Source organism: Anopheles arabiensis, chromosome 3, assembly GCF_016920715.1.
Source record: "Anopheles arabiensis isolate DONGOLA chromosome 3, AaraD3, whole genome shotgun sequence".
In the NCBI taxonomy this organism is placed as follows: Eukaryota; Metazoa; Arthropoda; class Insecta; order Diptera; family Culicidae; genus Anopheles; species Anopheles arabiensis.
The window spans coordinates 79,049,059-79,062,128 of record NC_053518.1 but is presented as its reverse complement, the minus strand read 5'-3'; the positions used below and the strand labels follow the sequence as shown (position 1 = coordinate 79,062,128).

Here is a 13,070-nt window from a genome sequence, read left to right as displayed (position 1 = left end):
AATATAATAATAAATACAAATGTAAAGAATAAACATTCTCAGAAAAATCCAAAATATTTTTTTTTCCATTCGCGTACTACTGAACTATTGATATGCGCTAGCGCCTAAAAGTATGCAAAAACATGTTTTCCTTCACTGCTCAGCATTTTGCATTTAATATTATACTTTATTTCTAATATCAACCGACACCATCTTCATGCTTTTTTTTAAATTGTGAAATAAAATTTAATATTAAAAATTTTGGCAAACTATTGCCTGCCATCAGGCGTTCGAAAACAGACATATGATTTACAACCACTGTAGTATCGAATAACTCACTTTCTACTCTTATCGCTTAACAGTTGCTTATACGATCACTTTTAACATTATTGCATAAACTCATAATTCATATATTTATTGATGTATGTTCATAATTACTTCCCTAGTAGGATTATTATCAAATTGGAATCTACTCTACTCTACCAATGGCTTTGATGTTATAAATTGAGTTGTAGGAACCATACAATAATGCAATAACTATTAAAAGCTTACAGTCCTACCAGCTTGATTACGTGCCAACTCCAATATTTTTTTTAACCGCGATTAAGATTTGTTACAATTGCCACGGTAGCAGTGTCCACAGTACTCGTAGTCGTACATCTTGTTCAGCTTGCGCACATCCTTCAGGCTTAACTCGTTTCGTTGACCGATCTCAACATCAACCTAAAAACAAATCATTTGTATCATTTTCATTAACTCCACCCTTTCCTCTACCCTAGTATTTAGTTACCAATGGAACGACGGTCGCTCGATTCGATGCCGACGACCCGAACGCATCCGACTGACAGTGAAGAATGCTTTCGTAATCGTACGGTATGCCAAAGTCCTCGATCACACCCTGCTGATATTTGTCCAGATTTTTCTTCAGACTCGTATCGATAGCATCCTGCTCCACCAGTACGTAAAAGTCACGATCCGGGCGGGACTGTGGGTGCGTTAGGCCGAGCACATGCAGAAGCTGGTGCATAATAACGCCCGTTTCGAGACATCCTTCTCGCTGCAGATTAAGCTGATTGGCCAGTAAATTCATACCAAGCGTTGCCCAGCATCCAGTCGGACTGGCGGTAATGTTGAGATACTGCCTGTCTGTGGGACTCCTCGGACCAAACCGAACACAGCTGTACGACGCAATCCTATCCATCGCGTACTTGATCTGATTCATCTCGAGTTGAGCTGAGGGACAGATAGAGCTCATTACAGATTACTAGAAACATTTGCGTCGACATTCCCTAAACTACTTACAGAACTCCGGTGAAATCTCGTACGGTACAATGCCCTTAACCCACCTAAAGGCATCCTGTACGATCTGTGTGGCACCGACATTAGCCGCATCGGACTGTAGATCGGACAGCACTATGTCGCCCTGATGTCGGTTTCCAATCTCTTCGTAGCGTTTGGCAACAGTCTCCTCTACTAGCAATGCCAACAGTATGACGCATGTCAGTACAACATGACGCATCACCTTAATTGTGGGTAGAATTTTCATAAATCGATGAGTTCAAGACGCACTGTCGCCCTATGAACAATCAACAAACCTGCTTTCTCTTTGCTGCCATCATGTGTTATTTACGTTTGCACACAATCCACGACCCGAATATCTCCCAGACGATGGTAAAATGCGTTCAAATGTTTCACTGCTACTAAATAGGCAGCAGAACAGTTGAGATCTTTTAGGTATCTACTCATACTATCGCGCAGTACTATCTGCCAGACACATAAACATCCGAAATATCTGTGCGTGCAAATATTTGCACTAGCGATAAGATCTGTCACTCTTCCCAGATGCTGCGTAGGAGTTTAATCCACGATTCGTTTGTTTTACATTTTGACAATTCTTTCCGGTTCATTTCTCAGAAATGCTTTTTTGTTGCACCGTAATGATTGCGCTTTGTTAAATGGACTGTTTAAGCTTACACTGTTCTGTCTGCCCTTGAGATAACTGCGCTCAAGAAGCAAGGCCTTCCATTCAAAAGCACCAATGTAGTCATTCAAAAGAATAGCAAAGAGGTGCAACGAAACAAAGCTTGGAATGATAGCCTCCAGACTTGGTACCTACTTCGGATGGTCGCATTATCTGTTCCTGCAACCACAGTTGCCTTTTATGAGGAACCTTTTAGTCCATCAAAAAAACACTAGCATAGATATCATTACCGCAAATGCGCTTTATCTTATCTTCATCGTGGCCTTTTTTTCGTACCCTACCGATCGTGCAAATATTCCCAACTTTGGAATCCACACGGTGAAGATCTTAAACGGAAACCATTTGCACGAATGCTCCACTGACGTCCTGTGAAACAGTTTAGTATCATTCTGAGTGCGATAAAGCTACAACAACTCTACACAGAATGAAGTCACTGGTGGCTCTCTGTGTCTGTGCGATGTCACTTGTATCACATCATACAGTAAGATCTTCCCCGATTAAAAGGACCTCTCCGATATGTAAGTATGGTTTGATGTGTCTCATGTGATAGCTGTGTTACTAATGGTGTCTCTCTTCTTCTTGCGATAAACGAAAAAGCAGTCCTTGATAGAGAAAACATGCATGAAGAAATTGGTGAATACTTCGAAGGAGACATGATGCTTTCTCTCGAGCAGACAGAAGCAGTTAAAAATGGATATGCCTCCATTGTGAATGATAAAACTAAGTGGCCGAACAACATCGTTTACTACACGATCGATACCACCGTTTACAGTGAGTTATGCTTCTGTGTTTTTTCTGGGTTTTCCGCATGATATTGGTTACTGTTTACTATTCTAACAGATTCCGTTCACCAGAACAGCATTCGCACGGCAATGGATAGGATCGAGCAGGTGAGCTGCATCCGGTTTGTACCGCGCACAACCCAGAATGGCTACATTTTCATTTCGGTAAGTGTTCGCACACTTTAGTCCATGAGGGCTTATACATAACCGCGTTAACCCTCTTATTTGTCTCAATTTGACTACCAGGAAACTGACCCGGGAGTCTGTTCGGCTAGGGTAGGCTATACTGGAACGAAGCAACCCGTCAACCTGTCAACGAACGGCTGCATGTCCCGTGGCACCATCATCCACGAGCTGCTGCATGCCCTCGGGTTCATTCATATGCAGAGTAGCCCCGATCGTGATCTCTACCTGGATATTAACTACGCTGCCATAATACCGGGCAAAGAGCACAACTTCAATCGCTACTTTTCATCGGCGGCTGACGATCATGGCATACCGTACGATTACGACAGTGTGATGCATTACGCATCGACGGCGTTCAGCGTAAATGGGCAGCCGACGATTATTCCGAAAAAGAAGGACGCTCTGATTGGACAGCGTAACAACCTAAGTCCTAAAGACATCAAACAACTCAACCATCTGTATCCGAACTGTTACTAGATGTTTGTACACGGTGCATTTGCATTTCAAAACAGTGATTTGGTGATTATTTATAAAATTCTACTTCAGCAACCGATACATACAATCATAAACAAAATCTGGACACTAAGACTGCTGGACTTCATATGAAAAGTAATGGATATATTTTATTGTGTACTTACCGCAAACTTCAACAACATTCGAAAATTGTGCAGGGTTTTAAAATGTTTTGTACTTCAATAAACTATCAGTTATTTTGTCATAAACGCTTAATACGACTAGCCGTTCACGCTGTTCACGCGTTTAAATTGCCTATATGATTATGTTGAAGTAAATGAAAAAACATGTTTAATAAGTAGTACACCTACAAAATAATGTTCAGAACAATATGGAAGTTAATGCTACATAAAAAATCGCAAACAATTGTTTTACACCAACCTCATTACCAGAACAATGATCCCTCGTAGATAAGCATATTTTGCACACGTAAGAAGGCCATAAAATCACCCCAAATAACTGTACACCACTGAAATCACTTTCATGCTCATCATAATGCCATTATAAATGCCCTACTGGTTGCTTGACAATTCGTCCAACTTTATCACATTTTCGCCCAGCATCTGAAAAAAATATATCCAAAAATTTTGTACATCATCGTTCTTATCTTATCTATGGCTTGAATTTTGGGCACCTTATTCGTACACTGGTTTACGATCGTGTTCCGGTCGTTAAAAAAAACTCACTAAAATGTCATAAAATGAGATGTTCTACGCAGATCTTAAAACTAAGCTTCCCGAGTGCAGGTTTGCGCTGCGGACGAAATTTGCTAGCCAAAGTCATCCCACCGACACAGCGCTGTACGGTTCGGTTTTGGGAACGATTGCAACGATTGCGAGTAAAAGTTTGAATTATTTTGGGCCTGTGAAATATACCAACTTCGTTCGTTCGTCATCATGAACGCGGTATCATGGGTATTGTTCTGTGTGGTGGCAATTTCGTCACAGACGCTGGGAACACCCGTTAAGAGAGACTCTGAAATCGGTAAGTAGGATCGTGAAAGTGTGCATCAAAGTCTAGACACTACATTACTCGCTCGCTTTGTCTCAGGTATGGAGATGGCGAGCTCGCTGGAGGAAGTTGGTGGCAACTTTGAAGGCGATATCGATCTTACCAGCGATCAGGAGAAGGCAGTTAAATATGGCTACACCGCTATCATTGGCGAGTCGTTCAAGTGGCCGAACAACATCGTACCGTACATGATCGATACAACAGCGTTCAGTAAGCAGTTTGGCACTGTAAGTGACGCATTGGCTAGCAGCTCACGGTCTCCTTTTTGTTTCTTTTCATAAGCTATTAGCCAGCAGAACAGCATTCTGTCCGCTATTCAGCAGATCGAGCTAGTTAGCTGCGTCCGCTTTAAGCCACGCACGACGGAAGCTGATTACGTAAAAGTTATGGTGAGGAACTTAACAATTTCTTTCTAAAGTAAACTGTTTAATAATAATTTAAAAACATTTAATTCCAGGGTGGCTACAGTGGCTGTTGGGCTAGTCTGGGTCGCCGTGGTGGTGCTCAGACGGTGAATCTGCAACCGAACGGCTGCATGTCCCGCGGTACGATCATCCACGAATTCCTACATGCGCTCGGGTTTGTGCACATGCAGAGCGCCTCGGACCGTGACTTCTACGTGACGATCAACTGGAGCGCAATCCAGGCAGACAAGGCTTCCAACTTCGATCGGTACGGTCCGACCGTAGTGGATGACTTTGGCATCCCGTACGATTACGAGAGCGTGATGCACTACGGTTCGACTGCGTTCACCTACAGCGGACAGCAAACGATCGTACCGAAGACGAGTGGCGTTACGATCGGGCAACGTGTCGGCATGAGCCTTAAGGACATCAGGCGACTGAACGCTCTGTACCCGAACTGCTACTAATTTCGGTACGGATGATTCGATTGGGCGAAAAGATCAGATGAGACGGAATGTAGGATTAGTAACAGTGTTGTTCAGTTGTTTTCAGACTCATATAAATATAGGAAGGATAAGGTTTTCGAGAGATTAGCTTTTAGTTAAGCTTAAGTGACTAGACAGTAACAATTGAAGATACAAGCAAAGCCTTGCTAACTTCTTGCATTAAAGTACAACGTGCAGTCACACACTGTTTCCCTTTTTGAGGACATGAATCAGATGTTCAGATGTCGGGACAATATGTCCCGACACGAATAAGCTTGTAACCATTTTTTCTACAAACACTCAACACACACATACCCAGCACTGCAACAAGCCAATCTGGATTGATGACCATGATGACTTTACAATTGTTTCGCTCGCCAGCGCAAGACACACTCACAGTTTCCGATAAAGAGTGGGGCACGCTCGCCGGCTACATGAATAAACACTTATTGCACATTTACTTATCACCGGTCGTATATCGCGGGCCACCGTGACAAACCCGCTATATCAGTCGATCGGAGGGCAACTGGACGCAATCGATGGACCTTATAAAAGCAGCACTTCATCTCCCGTGCGAAGAACGGACCGTTGACGGTTGAACGGTTTGGTGTTACCCTTGGCGCAAAGATGACGTTACGATTCGCTGCGGTGTTCTGTCTGCTGTTGGCCAGTTGCTTGGCGGCTGGTAAGTTTTAAGGGGTTTGAGGAACTTGAGTGTGTTTAAACCTGCGATTATCTGTGTGTGTTTGTGCTTTCAGTGCCGAAAAGAAACATGGCTCGCGTCGTCGGCGGTAGCGATACGACGATCGAGGCCCATCCGTACCAGGTGTCGCTTCGGCGGCTGCACAAGCACAGTTGCGGAGGTGCTATTTTGAACACAAACACCATCCTAACAGCTGCTCACTGCGTCGATTAGTTAGTATACCGATGATTAGTATATAGATTTACACACAAATGATACGAACACGTCCATCTCACACACTGATGTTTATATCCCAGTCCAGAGCTTGTTCCATCGGACTTTGAGGTACGCGCTGGTTCCACGTTCCGCAATGAGGGCGGTCAGCTGATTACCGTTGCCCAAATCCACACGCATCCGAGCTACAACGATTGGACGCTCGAGTGGGATATTTCCGTCCTGAAGCTTGTCAGCTCACTGCAGCTCAGCCCTACCGTGCAACCGATCAGTCTACCAGACCGAGGCCTAACCATACCCGATGGTACCTCCGTATCGCTAGCAGGATGGGGTTCGCTTTACGTATGTACTGATGTTCCTAAGTGAATGGCTTAAGACTAACAGTATGTTATCCAATCCTTCCAGTACCAGGGACCGTCCACGAATCATCTGCAGCACGTAATGCTTCCGATCGTAAGCAACAGCCGTTGCGGAATGGCGTATAAGAACTTTGCCCCAATCCTACCATTCCACATCTGCGCGGGTCACAAGGGTAAGGACGCCTGTCAGGGTGACTCGGGCGGTCCGTTGGTGTACCAGAGCCGTGTCGTCGGAATCGTTTCCTGGGGCTATGGCTGTGCGTTTGAGAACTACCCATCGGTTTATACGCGAGTGTCCGAGTTTTTGGATTTCATCGGGCAACACTTCTAACAGACTATCGACCATGTCGGGGGAAGTTGTTTAGGAAACAGATGTGGAGCAGATAAAACTGAGTATGGTTCGAGCAGTCGATTAAAATGAAACCTCACTTACCGTACCGTTTAGTGTTAACTAGTATCGATTCATGTGTTATTGTTGTGTCTACGAACATTAAAGCTTCCTTTTCTCAAACAATCGACTCTGACAGCTTATTTTCGCTAGTCTTCATCGTAAAGGTCCAACGATCCCCGGTGGAAGACGTAATTGTTTTCGCCACACTCTATCTTATCAACTCTGATAAAGTATTTTTGGGCTTTTCTTTCTTCTCGAAAACATACCCTGATAACTCGGCTGCCAGATATGATCGATACATCAAAGCTCTCTACTTTGCATTTCGTCCGCACGTCCGCACTGTGAAAAGGAAGATTGCTATCAAATCGCCGAATTTAGGCACTGCTAGTGTTGTGCTTAATGAATTTTTTGAGACAATTCATTTGGGTGAATCGTGTTTAGTCGTGAGTCATTTGAATCACGAATCAAAACTTGAATTTGAATCTGAAAATTTATGGAAATCAAAGAAAATTCACTATGCATTACGCCTTCTTAACTAAAAAATCTCAAGGTCTGGAAAACGGCACCATGCACCATATGAAGAAAGATTGGTGAGGTCTTATCAGGAAAGTAGACGTAGTCTATGTAGAGAGAACTTTTGTTGTATCGCCTCAATTCGAGCAATCGAAGAAACAGCAGTAGGACCGTCCAAAGTACCCGCAAATATTACAGATCCGAATGAAAGTTATTGCTGTACACAGTACTAATTCATATAGAGTCTGGGAAAAATTATGTGTATGACTTGGCCAATTATTAGAAGAAAAAAAGGTTGGAAGTGAACATATTAAAATTAAACCTTTATTGAACGAATACTAATTTAATGCTTGTTGACAAATCGGCAACGATCGGTTTATGTTGTCATTCAGTAACTGGTATCTCTATGGACGTGAAATGGATGAAACCGTAACTGGTACGTATTATATATTGTACCATCGGGCCTTCTTAATACTAGCTTGGGGCATTAAAGATGTCGGAAACGAAACGATTTTACAATAAACTAACGGTTACCTAAAACCCTCACTCTCTCTCTCACTCCTACGACTGCTTAAACAACGCTACGACCAACGCCAACATGGCCGCCAACAGTAGTGAGCTGACCGTCCTGCTGGCACTGCTGAAGCATCCCATATTGTCCAGCACAACAGCAAACCGTGCATTGTCCGGGAAACGACATTGCGGCTCCGAGCAACGTATAACGGCCGGTGGATTGAGCGGTCCTTCGACGGACACAAACAGCGGCGGACAGGTGTGAATCACCGAATGACCATCGCAAGCATTCGAGAGGTCAATATCGTACGCATCCGTGTTGATCGTGCGGCACTGGATCGAGTCACGGTTCTCGGTTGAGTTTTGTCTGAAAGAATATACAATACGTTACATTTGAGCGCTATCCTTCACATTATTCGACCCCTACTCACCTTGGACGTTCAACCCAACGTGAGTGGCACACCGTTAGCGTTGCAAATCCATGGCCCTGAATACGAAACCGGCGGTTCTCACCCTGCCGGAAGAAGTAGTTCGGATGCAACCGGTAAAAGTTCACGCCACGGGGCTCAACAAACTGATTCATCGAGTTGGAGCCCCAATTTTCCTGAACCCAGTCGTGGCCACAGCGTGGATTTACAATCCTTCTCGGTTCCTGCTGAATCCGGTGAATGACCGGGCTTAGCTGGACGCGCACCGTGTCCACGATCGAGCCAGACTCAAGCTCACGCAGCGGGAACACATCGCGCCGCTCGTCCCGCACGAACCGATTGAACCGTCCCGGATCGCCGGCGGCCAGATACAGGAAGCGCAGATCCGGAACCTCCTCGCGGAAGATTTGCAGATGCTGGATGGCAAAGTTGGTGTCACCCTCGCTGACGCGATCCGTGTGTACGATCATTAACGCAAGCTTCGATCGTCCGCTCAAGTTGTTTGTACGCCGTTCGGTGCTCATCAGGTTGTTCGTTTCTTCGCGCATTCGCCGGAACACGTTCGGGATGTTCAATCCATTCGGTACTATGTTTTGGAAAATAAAACGAAACATAAGGGACTCCTTCAAATTTACAATTCCAAAGATGCTTTAGACACCTACGACTTTGGTGCAGCTCCGGCGTGTAAGTCATATGGAAGTCTGATAGGAACTGGGTCGAGTTAACGATCACATTTCCATCGCGTGCATTCAAAATCGTATAGTTCGTACCGAAGCGACCCACATCGAGAGAATCAAGAATGTTTCTAAGGATGCAGAAATAAAGCTCATATTAGAACAGTCTTTCAGCTCTACGTATGACTACTCCGTGAAAGTACTTACGAGACAACGGAGTACGCATCCCGGTGAGGCCAGGCAGCATCAATAAAGATGTACAGATCGGAGGCCGTACGCCAGATGGTGGGATCGTTCATCACGATCGCTGTCGCTTCGCACGACAGATCATTAAGAGCAGAAGCTGTGAAGAAGATGTCGATCAGTCATGTCATCAATGGTCTTTGAATGCCCACATAAATATTTGGTACTTACGTATGTAGTTAGCCAACGCATCGGTCGCCTGATCGGAGAAGTTAATGATAGCTTCCTGGGAAATCGTGAACGGCATCTGCATCTCCTTATCTAGCACCGTGCTGAACGCAACCGTCTGCTCGCGCAACTGCTGCATCGGTGCAACCGTCGTAAAGAGATCGCGACGATTACACGACCGCACCGTATCGTTAAACACACCCCGATGCGAATAGTACATATCCAACACCTGACTCAAGCGCAAATTATTCGCCCGGCTACGCCACTCGGCAATGTTTGTGGCCAGCAGCAGCCCATCAATACCTGCCCGAATCTCCGTGTCCGTCATCTGCAGATGCTCTCGCTGGCTCAGGAAGTACCAGCGGGGAGCAACCGTTCGATTCCACGCACCGGCCGCACCCACCTGTACATTGTTCGCTACCGACGGTGCATGCAGTAGACTCACCTCGGCCAAATCTCCCGACAGTGTCGCTGCCCAGCGGTTGTCCACGCGCATCGGCTGTACCTGGCGGCTGCGGTACTGATCCGACCGGGACATAAGATCACGCAGCTGCACGGTTTGTGGTTCCAAACCGGCCGCAATACCGGCCAATACCGTGCCGGCCATTACCGAGCCCCACGGCGTGTAGACGACACCATTCTCCACCGGGCACGCACTGATCGCGTTCGAGGCAATGTCCACCAAGCTAACATCACCGATCTCTCCGAGCGCACCATCCTCTTCCAGCGGTTCGCCAGTTTCCTCGTCTTCCCCCGCGGCAGCGATCGGTTCCTCCTGTGGTTCGTCGTCTCCTTCGACGGTCGCCTCGGGATGCTCTTCCTCATCGTTCGGGTGATCCTCGTCCGGGTCCATCTCAAGCCGTGCGGCTGACGATGCCTTATGCTTAATCTTCTTGATATGCTCGCGAATGCGATCCATTTCCGGTTGCTCCAGCATCTCATTATCGCCCAGATAGTTCGATCGCATTCGGCTACGATCCTTGAAATCTAGCTCGCGCGGTACTCGAGCGGCCCGATACTGGGAGAGCTGCGAGCAGCGGATGTTCTCATCACCTCGCACACGGCGATCGATCGAGTTCGAGAGCATGAAATGAAGGGCACACTGCAGAGAAGAAGTTGAAAAACATGTTAAAGGGAGCTGTTTGAGCTGAAATTAACCATCATACATACCCTTTCATCAATGCTCAATGTCGCATTCGGGAAGTTGACCGCATTGCCAGGCAGTAGACGGGAGAACAGCACACGATGCTTCGTAAACTGGAACTCGGTAGGGCTGAACGGTATCACACCGGACATGCTCGTTACGCCCGGTGCCCGCACAATACCATCCTGTCTGAAGCGATGCAGCATACTGATGGCGAGCTGTCGAATATCCTGCTGGAATCCGGGCGTATCCTCCACCTTGCGGATCAGCTCGATCAGCATGTTCATCGTCATTGGCAGCCGGTTGTCCCGCTCGAAGATCTGTGCACTCTCGTAGCACTCCAGCATGGACGGTGCCACGCGGGTGAGGACATTTTCCTGCGCCTCTCCGCCGATGGTTAGCAGCAGAGCCACCAGCAGACACGTCGTTACCGACGCCACTAATTTCATGGTAATGCTCTCCTACACAAAATACTGCAAAATACAAAGCGTATACTTAACGAGAGCTGAATTTGAAGATTTTAATGAATCATTGATACTCGGATGTAGACAAACGCAAAAAATGCGCTTCAAACACGATTCAATCGACGCACGAAAATGAAACGTTTGCTCGCAACCACTTGAACGCAGCCCTACCCGTACTAGGAATTTGCCTTGCGTAAGGCTGAATCGCTACGACGCACACAGATAAGATAACGCGAGCGCGAACCCCGATACCGCGGTAAGAAATGTGGCTTCACCTGCTCTGCAAATTCACCTGTCGTGGGGAGCCGAAATCTTACCACCCTATGGCTATGCTTTGTTTGGTCATACTCAAGAAATGAACCTGCTGCCACTGTTACGATAATGCAGCGATGTTCATTTTAGCTCTACGTCTGCACGTTATATCTGTTTAAGGCTAAACTGGCGGTGTACCATTACCATGAATCATGTGGCTCTAGCAGGTACCATACCAATATCTTTTCCTAGAAGTGGTGCATAAAAGTACTATCGATCGATGATGGATGAATCACGGGGATGTTTATTATCAGTAATTAAAAATAGCTCTGATTCATCAGTACTCCTGTGCTATCCTTTGGTGTAATATTGGAATAAAGGCACAATACTTTCAATACTTTTGAATAAATGCTGTAGCATAAGAATGCTTTAGTTTGCTGCCATATTTATGTCTTTTTATTGGGTGGAGACGCAGAGCATCTTGGCAAATGTGTAAGTCCTAGTGTCTTAGTGCCACGCCTTAACGCTACTGAAGCCATACAACTGAATGTATCCTCAATACACTCATAAATTCTTCAAAAGCCATTCAGTTGGAGAAACAACCTTGGTGTCCTTGAATCTATTGTTTAACGTCCAGTAATCGCTATCCTCTACGGGGCTGCTCAAATCCGGGATAACTTTTTGGAGAACGTGTTGACCTAGTTTTGGACATTGTTTAGGCCAACCCGAGGACAAACTGATAAGAAACTATTCGGAATAGTTTCAGTATCGCTTTAATGTTGGGATAGGGTGAGCTTCAAATATTGCAACAATGAACTGTTTGTTATAGTTACACTCCTGTTCCACTCGCAACTGAAAGGGAACTCGGTTTGAGAGGGCAAACTGCCACATTATGTTTTATAACCTCAAACATGCACTTTTCAAATGTTTGTACATTTGCACTTGTTACACGATTGCACACATCATATCACAGTTTAATGAACAACCACTAGCAGCGACCAAGTATGCAGGCTTTTGAAATATGATCGTGTACAGATACTCGCACTTTACCACACACTTTTAAATTAGATGAACTATTACAACAAACAGTTAGTAGCACAAGTGAACAACTGTAATTTCAACTTTGATTAAGTCAATTATTTTTCTCTTAACACAAAACTAATCTACGCGCACAGGTTCAACGAGGTCTTGAGTCACAACATATGCACAATGTTCACACTTCCCTTCCAAAAAGGGTTTTATGATCACCTTTGATACACATAGAAGACAGAAGAGAGAAAAAATCGTCGTATTGCTAAATTTGTCGCACCCCATGTTTGTGTAAACTATCTTATCAAACACTTCCCGTGGTTAGAGCGGTGTAGAACCGTTCGTGCAGCGGGTTTAGCTGATAAGGCGAGTCTCGATGGCTGTTGTTCGTGATTGGTAGGCTCGATTACGATACATTATGATCAATTTCCGACTTTCAAATGAATCTGAAGAACGATTCATTTTTTATGAAAACTTCACCTAATGTATTAGCGGACGACACTCCTTCTCACCTGTTTATGAGACAACACGCTGCTATTATCCGTTAATCTTAATACTAATCACACCCCAACAAATTCAATCGAAATAAACGACAACCGCACGGGGTAAGGGATTGAGCTGAACTGAATCACGAT

General features: G+C 45.3%; 5 protein-coding genes across 6 annotated transcripts; 3 read left to right on the top strand and 2 right to left on the bottom strand.

Annotated features, from left to right (window-relative positions):
* Positions 1 to 368: 368 nt before the first annotated feature.
* LOC120900826 (zinc metalloproteinase nas-13-like) lies at positions 369 to 1,691 on the bottom strand. Its single transcript, XM_040308317.1, has 4 exons — positions 1,575 to 1,691; positions 1,282 to 1,501; positions 770 to 1,212; positions 369 to 702 (listed from the first exon to the last, which is right to left on the bottom strand). The coding sequence occupies exons 1-4, from the start codon at positions 1,596 to 1,598 to the stop codon at positions 583 to 585; spliced, it is 807 nt and encodes a 268-aa protein (XP_040164251.1). The 5' UTR covers positions 1,599 to 1,691; the 3' UTR covers positions 369 to 582.
* Positions 1,692 to 1,813: 122 nt separating this feature from the next.
* On the top strand, positions 1,814 to 3,537 carry LOC120900827 (zinc metalloproteinase nas-14-like). Of its 2 annotated transcripts, none has more exons than XM_040308319.1 (4): positions 1,814 to 2,478; positions 2,561 to 2,731; positions 2,801 to 2,907; positions 2,989 to 3,537. In XM_040308319.1, the coding sequence occupies exons 1-4, from the start codon at positions 2,385 to 2,387 to the stop codon at positions 3,403 to 3,405; spliced, it is 789 nt and encodes a 262-aa protein (XP_040164253.1). In that variant the 5' UTR covers positions 1,814 to 2,384; the 3' UTR covers positions 3,406 to 3,537. The 2 variants fall into 2 exon arrangements, with proteins under 2 accessions (XP_040164253.1, XP_040164252.1); XM_040308318.1 differs by having other exon boundaries at positions 2,558 to 2,731.
* Positions 3,538 to 3,667: 130 nt separating this feature from the next.
* Positions 3,668 to 5,542, top strand: LOC120900828 (astacin-like). The gene is made up of 4 exons (XM_040308321.1): positions 3,668 to 4,425; positions 4,492 to 4,662; positions 4,735 to 4,841; positions 4,910 to 5,542. The coding sequence occupies exons 1-4, from the start codon at positions 4,338 to 4,340 to the stop codon at positions 5,321 to 5,323; spliced, it is 780 nt and encodes a 259-aa protein (XP_040164255.1). The 5' UTR covers positions 3,668 to 4,337; the 3' UTR covers positions 5,324 to 5,542.
* A 326-nt stretch (positions 5,543 to 5,868) lies between these two features.
* LOC120900829 (trypsin-3-like) lies at positions 5,869 to 7,134 on the top strand. Its single transcript, XM_040308322.1, has 4 exons — positions 5,869 to 6,026; positions 6,100 to 6,256; positions 6,341 to 6,599; positions 6,663 to 7,134. Exons 1-4 carry the CDS (start codon positions 5,969 to 5,971, stop codon positions 6,945 to 6,947), a joined length of 759 nt encoding a protein of 252 aa, XP_040164256.1. The 5' UTR covers positions 5,869 to 5,968; the 3' UTR covers positions 6,948 to 7,134.
* A 681-nt stretch (positions 7,135 to 7,815) lies between these two features.
* Positions 7,816 to 13,062, bottom strand: LOC120902677. Its single transcript, XM_040311638.1, has 7 exons — positions 12,948 to 13,062; positions 10,717 to 11,163; positions 9,550 to 10,648; positions 9,343 to 9,478; positions 9,124 to 9,266; positions 8,465 to 9,047; positions 7,816 to 8,400 (listed from the first exon to the last, which is right to left on the bottom strand). The coding sequence occupies exons 2-7, from the start codon at positions 11,137 to 11,139 to the stop codon at positions 8,082 to 8,084; spliced, it is 2,703 nt and encodes a 900-aa protein (XP_040167572.1). The 5' UTR covers positions 11,140 to 11,163; positions 12,948 to 13,062; the 3' UTR covers positions 7,816 to 8,081.
* Positions 13,063 to 13,070: the final 8 nt, after the last annotated feature.